General features: G+C 40.8%; 1 protein-coding gene across 3 annotated transcripts in view; it reads left to right on the top strand.

Annotated features, from left to right (window-relative positions):
• PRRG1 (proline rich and Gla domain 1) overlaps positions 1–8,895 on the top strand; it is a 250,258-nt gene that overhangs the window by 62,486 nt on the left and 178,877 nt on the right. For all 3 annotated transcript variants that reach the window (XM_059384961.1, XM_059384962.1, XM_059384963.1), the window contains exon 2: positions 2,164–2,214. In XM_059384961.1, the coding sequence (XP_059240944.1) occupies positions 2,205–2,214 (10 nt within the window). In that variant the 5' untranslated portion in view covers positions 2,164–2,204. The remainder of the gene's footprint in view (positions 1–2,163; positions 2,215–8,895) is intronic.

Here is an 8,895-nt window from a genome sequence, read left to right as displayed (position 1 = left end):
GGAATGATGCTGGCGGGGCTGGCTGGTGGGCCACTAGCTAGGCTCTGCAATCACCTCTGGTTGGTCAGCATCCCAGGTTGTGTTCCCTGGCAGGGTGGCGCCACTGGATGAACTCCTTGATTGTACAGGGCTGCAGGATGGGCTCTGCAGTCACCCCTGGTTTTATGGGGCCTCAGGTTGTGCTCTACAACCAGATGGTGCCAACTGGCTGAAGTCTGTGTTTACACAGGGCCCACAGTTTATGCCCTGAAGTTGAGTGGGGCTTGTTCATCTTCCTGATCATGTAATCCATGGGCTGTGCTCACCTGGAAGACAAGGTCATTGGCTAGATTTCCTTGTCTGGTGGGATCACAGGCAGTGCTCCTTGACTGGATGGGGTTACCAGCTTGGTTTCCTACCTGGGCAAGGCTACAGGCTGTTTTCAACAATTGGGCAGGGCCAGTATTCTGTGGTCCTCTGCTTGCTAGGGTTGTAAAGTGAGCTCCATGACTGGATGAGATTGTAGGCTGGGCTATGTCTCACAGTACAATAGGCTGTGCCCCCACATTTCTCAGATCACTACTCAGGCTCCTTGGTTATATGGGCTCAGAGGCTATGCTGAGCTGTTGTGCATGGCTGCTGGCTTGACTTCCTGACTGAACCAGGGCTATAGGATGAGCTCTGTGGCTACTCTAGTTATCTGGGCCTCCTGGGTGGGCAGAGCTGGAGGCTATGTTCAGCACTAAGGTGGGGCTGGGAATTGGCGTCCCTTCTTGGGCAGCATGGTAGAACAGGCTCCCCTACCAGTATGGCTCAGTGACTGGGGATCCAAATCAGGCAAAACTGCCAATCAAGTTCCATAGGCAGAGAGGGCCACTGGATCACCTCTGCAGATGGCCAGAGCTGCTGGCTAGGATCTCTGCTCAGCAGTGTTGCTGCAAGCAAGAATGCCTTCTGCCAAGACCTGCTGTAAGCCCCATGCCCTTCTCCCTCTTTAGCTGATCCCCAGTGGTCAAGCCCTGCAGATTCTTCCACTGACCCCTATGAGGCAAGATTTGAGTGGACTTCCTGCAAAGGGGCCCATGTGCTGGGGGAGCTAGATGTCTGCCTTGGGCTCTCTTTTCCCACGGTAGTAACCATCACTCCTGGGCGGCGGTGGTGGAAGGGGAAGCCCTCTCAATGTGGCACTGTAGGGGAAAGGCAGTGGGGTCAGAATGTGTCCAGTCCTCTTCTAATGTCGGATTTTCACACTGATGTTCCTATGGATAGTTGCCAGTTGGTCTTCTTGTGAGGGGTACTATAGTTGGAAATGGCCTATATGGCCGTCCTGATGATATCATTCTCTTGTACCTGCTTAACTTCAAGTAGGTTATACATTCATTAATGGGCAGATAGATGATGTCTTATAATTTTGCCTCTGGTGCTTTGCTCTATGCTGGGAATGTGGCAGGTAGATAATAAATGTGTGGTAATTCTGTGATTGAACCCTGTAAGAAAATGAAGCATTATGGTATGAATTAGCTTCTGTGTAATGTATTTTCATCTTTTAAAAAAAGAATTGCTTTTCTTCCATGCATACCTGCATTTGGATTATGTGGGTTTTTTCCTACAAAATTTCTGTTGTCAGTAATTCATGGTTATTGATTCATACTGTTTATTGGTAATAGCTCTGTGGGCTGCTTTGCTTCAGGGATAATTTAATTATGGGTACTGCTGTTTGACACCATTCAGGAAAATGTTACACTGTAAAGGGTATTGGATTTGTCACAGAGTGACACTGAAGAGAAGCCAGGGATAGGCAAACTAATAACATGCTGCTTGGTTATTAAAATTGGGCCTTTCATCATTTTGTTTAACATTTTTTGTTTATGTCACTGCCTTCCTAAGAAATGAGTGTGTGACCAATTTGATGACTTTTATTTGGCAAGGGCAGAAACTAATGCTAGACAAACAAGGACATAGTAAGTCGATACAGATAGAATCCATGCTTTCAGAATGCTGTGTTTCTGTTCTCTGAAGTTAGATTCCTATCTGTGATGAAGAATACATTTGTATAGGGGGCAAGGTTGGAATGCACTAAAATGAAATGCTCATGTTGACCACATGGACTTTAATGGAACTTACTCGATGTAGTGACTCAACCTCTGTGAATCTGACTGTGTGTATGTGCTGTGTTTTATACAGGGAGTCATCATCCAGGGACCTACCAGAGACCACAAGAAAACATGGGGAAGAGTAAGTTTCTGTTTGCTTTTTAATAATTCATACTTTCCCCATGTTAATCTATGTATCCAGGAAATTAAATTTGCAACTCAAGAGTATTTTGTGGACATCTAAATTGTATTTCTGGTTAGTGTTAGAAAGTTACTGTCTGAAGCAGGGCAGTGCAGAGAAAAACCAACAGACCACATGCTGCTCATTGGCTAGGGTCTTTTGTTTTCCTTCCTTCTGCTCTTTTCTGAACATCTCCCAGTAGAGGGAGAGAAGGCTCAAACTTGATATTTATAGACCTGTCCTAATCCCAGCTTCTTTAGAACTCTTAGCAAAGTTACCCATATGCTTCCAATGGTTTCTAAGCCTTGTTGATAATTGACAGAAACAAAAAGGTGATTCTGCTGTGCAGCCAGTGACAGTATTAAAAAATTCATCTGTGAGGTTGGTTTATAAATGGTTTTGATTTTCCCTAAAATGTTAAAGCCTGGCATTTAGGAACCATTAGATGAGTTCCTTTGATATTTCCTTTTTCATGAGGCTATTTACGGGCAGTAGACAACAAATTCAAGGTCATTTTGTTGTTAATATTATCAGCCACCAGTGACTCCATAAAAAATCCTAATCAACATAGACCATAAAACCGTATGCCTAAAGGACCTCAGAGGGAGACTTCGTGTTGTGTAGTATAATGAGAAGAGTATTGGTCATAGAGTTAGAGGCCTGAATTCAAATTCTACTTCTACTACCCTGATCATGTCCTAGAGTTCCCCTGAATTTGCTTGTCCATATCCCAAGTGGGATTTATATATTCTTGGAAAGTTGTGGCTGTCATAATGTAATGACGCATATAAAAGTGTGTTAAGAACTCTATAGAAGAGAGCAGTGCAATCTGTTCTCGGCTGTCCTTATTGAATAAGTATACTTTCATTGGTTCTTTTTTTTTTTTAAGATTTATTTATTTTAGAGGGAGAGTATGTGTGCACAAGCAGGAGGAAGGGCAGAGGGAAAAGGAGAAAGAATCCTCAGCGGACTCTGTGCTGAGTGCAGACCTTGATGCAGGGCTCGATCCGTGACCCTGAGATCATGACCTGAACCGAAATCAAAGAGTCAGCCGCTTAACTGAGCCACCGAGACACCCCCATTGGTTCTGTCTTTTAACAGTTAAAATGAAGTGGTTTGGTCAGATGCTTGCGTAGGCAGCAGTGCTTGGGACCAGGGTTATGCAACGGACAAGGAGTGCCTCCTTAGGTTTTGTGCTCTAAGCACTTTGCTTGCCACTCCTTGCTATGGGCCCCCTGTAAGCAGCCCCAGGGATTATGGATCAATCATGAAAAATTTCTTCCTGAACCTTGTTGAGTCAGATTTTACATGTTTTCTCCAGTGATTAGCCCCCGGGATTCTAGTTCTTTCCCAGCCTCCACAAAATACAGCAATCTCCTGATAGTTTAGAAATGTAAAAAACATGAGTAAATTTGAAAAGAACTGGTCAAAGTTCTGGGACTGAATTCATGCCACGTCCTAACTCCAAGTCAGCTATCAACAGAAGTTTCCAGAGTAACTACTGTGGCTTGGTCCTCACCTAATTTCAAGCTTCAGGTGAATGTGAAGAATGTTTGGATTGTTGGATTTCATCATGACCACAGGGAGAAGTTGCACTGAGAGCAACACATTCCTTATTGTGTCCTCTCTTCCTTTTCAGAATGACCATCAGGTCATTAGCAAGGAGATCATTAGGAGCTTACTTTAAAAGGTTCTTCAGCAAGTCTTTGTTTAAATGGTCAGGCAACTAAAAGGAGTTCTTGCTAAAGGATAGGACATGGTAATGTTATCGGCAAGGATGGGCATATTTCCAGTCTGGAGATAAGGGAAGTGCTCCAAAAAATGCTACTTTACAAACACATGGAAGCTTATAATAGCATTTTGACTGTTTGCGTTGGCCACTTTAAAAACATCCTTCACATCCTGAATCTCAAAGACTCTATCCTTTACTCTCTAGGCTTTACTTAGCTTGCCTGATTTCACTTGCTAATTGCTGTCACTGTTAGTGGGGGGAAAAAGATGCTACTATGAGGCAATTTTTTTTTCTCTTCTGGCAACATACAATGAAGTTTTTTTTACTGGATTTGGCAAAGATTCTCACAAACATAGCTCAATGTGTCATACAAAGGGACAGCAGGAAAGGAAAATATCACAAAGACATGGCACTAGCCTCATTAACAAGAAGGCATGAAAACAAAGAACACAGCTGGAAAACCATACAGTGTAGGTGAAAAGTTAAAATTAATATTGGCATGAGTTTCTTTAAATATTCTTTGATACTAGATGAAGAAATTATTTATGAATATGTGTTAGATGAATCATTCTTTTATGTGACATGAAAAAAAGTGTGAGCCAAGTCTTAAACGTGGTGGTAGGAAGATGAGAACACACTTGTCTATTTAATTTTTTTATTAGACCACCATCTGTGTCCATTTATGTGTCATTGAAATCGCATTTACTACAGATATATGAGTTCTGAGCTAGAGCTTCATATATAGGACTTAAGAATATATAATTATTTTGAGATCAACAAGTGTCTATGGAACACTTCATAACTTACAGATATTTCTCATACATTATCTTGATTTGAGTTGTCAGAGAACACTATGATGTAAATAGGGATATTATCTTTATTTTATGGATTACAAAACTGAAGGTAATTTAAACTCCACAGCCTACAAAATGGATAGCCATAATGCAAACCTAGGTTTCCTGATGGCCTGTGCAGTTTTTCTTGTCTTCTAGTAGGCCATGTTTTGAATACCCTAGTCATTAGTAGTGTATAAAGCCAATTAAAAACTTAGGAGGTATCTGTTGATTTGATTGGTACAGAAGAAAATATTTTCTCAGATCTATGACGATGTTCATATATTCCATGGGGGACCGACTGGACAGATGGGCAAAGAGAAATGACTCATTGTTTATCACCATTTATGATAACAGCTAAAAGACATGTATCAGGTAGTGGAGTGCCTCAAATACCAAAGTCTTCTGAGCAGCAAGGGACACATCCCATACTGCAAGGTGCCTAAAGTAAAGGGTTTAAAATACCACTTAAGCTGGTGAAAGCCACCCTTCCTGATCAATAGGTTTTTGTCCTTGTGGTTTTTCTTTTTTTCTTTTCTTTTCTTTTATTTACTTGACAGACAGAGATCACAAGTAGGCAGAGAGGCAGGCAGAGAGAAAGGGGGAAGCAGGCTCCCTGCTGATCAGAGAGCCTGATGATGCGATACAGGGTTCCATCCCACGACGCTGAGATCATGACCTGAGCCGAAGACAGAGGCTTTAACCCACCGAGCCACCCAAGCGCCGCACCCCCCTTGAGGTTTTTCTTAACAGGAAGAATAGAATACATTATGGAACACCAGAATAGTAGGAGACAACAAGGGGAGATGCTGTTACAAAAAGGAACAGCATATGTAAATTAAATCATGTATAACATTTCATTGGAGAATGAACGTTTTCACAAGGAAGAGAGTGTGGGGATTATATAAATGTGTATGTATTGGCTCACAAAATGTTATGTACACAATGCTGGAATATTTATCTTTATCGTCTTTGGATGGAAATTAAAACTTTATTCTATGCTTTCACACACACCCCCATCCCCTGAGCAACTGGTGTATTCATGACAAAAAGACACAAGTCTTAGTACTCCACAAAGCAATTCCTTGGGATTTTTCTTGCTAAAAATTTTTGGAGCTATTGTTTCATTATAATGTTCTTGCTTTTTTTTTTTTTTTAAGATTTATTTTAGAAAGAGAATGAGAGCATAGGGTGGGGAGGGGCAGAGGGAGAAGGGAGAGAGAATCTAAGCAGACTCCCTTCTGAGTGCAGAGCCCAGTGCAGGGCTCAGTCCCACAACCCTGAGATCATGACCTGAGCCGAAATCAAGAGTTGGTCATCCAAGCAACTGAGCCACTCAGGCACCCCTGTTTTGTTACGATGTTTGTATAGAATTTGATTTTTAAGTCATACTTGTTTTCCATGTGAATTTTCTTTATAACAGAACACACTTCTCTTACTGAATGTTCTAAATGCTAGAGCAGCAATTCATGGTATGTATTAGCCTAATACACAGTTATTGATGGTGAATGTCACTGTCTTTACCTTAAGAACAGAACTTCTGGAAGAAATTCATTATGTTATCGCAATCATAGCTGGCTACAAGATGCCCTATACCTGTTATACAAAATGGGAATAGTATTTAGCCATGAATCTTCAAAAGGATTAATTTTGCTTCATTGTGTGCCTTAGAAAACAGTATTGGGAATAACTGAATGATGACAAGCAGACAGGGTTATTTGTGGAGAATAACTAAAATGACGTAGCTTTGCATTTTTTGTTTCTCCTCTTCCAGTGGCCTTTAGAGATTTACCTAGCCTAGAAGAAAATCCTGGGTCTCTAAGGTCTGAATCTGAAAAGTCCGTTTCTGTCTTCATTTTCTATACCTAATGGTAACTTAATGCCCTTAATGTTCTCATATCCACGAACATATTAAAAAAACAGTGGCAGTGTGCCAGTTATAGTCTGTTTTTTATTAAAACGTAGCAGCACAATTTCTTTGGGTCACAGGATGTACTTGGCTCCTTTAGCCCAAGAAACGCAAACATGTTATCCCACTTACCAAGACTTAGCAGAAGGAAAGATGGTTTAGAGCCATCACAGTAAACCTCAAAGCTCTTAGATCTGCTGCTGAACTACCGCTCAGTTGAGGCCAGTCCTAAACTTTAACTCTGAGCATACAGTTCTATATTTTCAACCAAGGAATGAACATGCAAAGTGACAAGCCTTGTAAAGTGACTTTCTCTTAGTGTAGTGTCTGCTTTTATTTGACAGCTATTGGTTTATAGTTCAAGTAAAGGCACACAGTTAAAGCCAATTAATTATTTCCTTTCTGGCCTGCATTAAATTTCAGAGTCTCTTTATTACGGCAGCATGTTCATGCCTCTGCCGTTTAGATGAGGTCACCAATTTATTGTAAACCCTTATCTTCATAATTTTATAAGAGTAATACAGATCTGCTTGGGGTTGACAGCAGCCATTATTTTTTCCTGGCAAGTCTTTTCCACTAGGAAAATGAGGTAACTCTTTAAGAAGGGTCAAGCCACTTAAAAAACAAACAAACAAAACAAAATCATTATAGTGTTGGATGCTTTTTGTCTTTGATACAGTCCTCTCTGCCTTTTACCTATTTAACAAAATAACCTTTGGTACATTAAGTTAGGTTTGCACTGTTGACATTTTTTCTCATAGCATAGAATTCACCATGTTCAAGTGTACAATTCGGTGACAGTAATTCACAATGTTATGTGACTATTTATTTCCAAAAATGTTCATTACCTCCACAGGAGATTCCAGACCAATGAAGTAGTCAGTCTTCATTCTTCCCTCTCCCTCGGCCATGGCAACCTGTAATCTGCTTTCTTTCTCTATAGATTTACCTATTCTGGATATTTCATATGAAGGGAATAATACGATGTAAGACCTTTTGTGTCTAGCTTTGCCCTGCTTTTTTTAGGTTTATCCATGTTGTATTTGTGTTAGTACCTTATCCCTTTTGTGGCTGAATAATATCCCATTGTATAAATATTACACATTTTGATTATCTCTTCATCAGTTGGTGGGCATTTGGATTGTTTCCACTCTTTGGTTATTGTAAGTAATGCTGCTGTGAACACTGTTATACAAGTTTTTGTTGGAATATCTGTTTTCAGTTCTTTGAGACATGTATCTAGAAGTGACTTGACATTTTTGGCTGGATAATTCTTTGTATGTGGGGGGTGCTGTCCTGTGTGTTATTAGATGTTTAGCAACATTGTTGGCCTCTCCACACTAGATGTCAGTGGTTCCTTCCTTTCCAAGTTGTGACAATGAAAAATGTATCCAGACATTGCTAAACATTTCCTAGGGGTGCAAAATTGCTCTGGGCTGAGAACCACTGATTTGGAATAAAGGAAAGTAAATCTTTAGAGACAAGCCATAATACACATATTATGATGTTTTTCATAGAAGTAATTTGAGTCTAAAGAAGAGCATTACATGGTTCTGGAAACCAAGGTATAGCCCTGATTCTATAATCAAGCAGTTGTTTCCTTGGGTGAGTCACTTAACTTCTGAATTTCAGTTTTCTTGTCAGTAAAATGAAGGGATTGAGACGGATCAGTGGTTTCCAGTGTACTGCTCAGCGAAGCCCCAGGTTTTCTAAAGGGATCCCTGAGGAGCCACCATGAGGAAAAGGAAGAAAACAAAGTAATCCTGATAATTAGCACCTTCCCCTTTAGGCAGAGCAAGCAAAAGTTTGCATTCTGTTGTCATTCCTGGAGAAAATTCACATATAAACATTATTAATTCCACCAGTAAAAAGTCACTTCTGGAGTCCGTGTCCTAATTACCAAGGGCACTAATTTGTCAGAGAGACTCCATTTCCTAAATCCATTATGCTCTGCCGTTGTTGGCAGGAGGAAGAGGTAGCTGAGTGTTCTCTCTTAAGTGCTATCTGAATAGCCACCTCTGCAATGTGCATTTCTCTCTCTCTTTTTTTTTTTAAGATTTTATTTATTTATTTGACAGAGAGAGATCACAAGTAGGCAGAGAGGCAGGCAGAGAGAGAGGGGGAAGCAGGCTCCCCACTGAGCAGAGAGCCCCACATCGGGCTCTCTG

This window comes from Mustela nigripes, chromosome X (genome assembly GCF_022355385.1).
Source record: "Mustela nigripes isolate SB6536 chromosome X, MUSNIG.SB6536, whole genome shotgun sequence".
NCBI classification, from domain to species: domain Eukaryota; kingdom Metazoa; phylum Chordata; class Mammalia; order Carnivora; family Mustelidae; genus Mustela; species Mustela nigripes.
The sequence above is the reverse complement of the archived record's forward strand: the minus strand, read 5'-3'. Positions and strand labels throughout refer to the sequence as shown.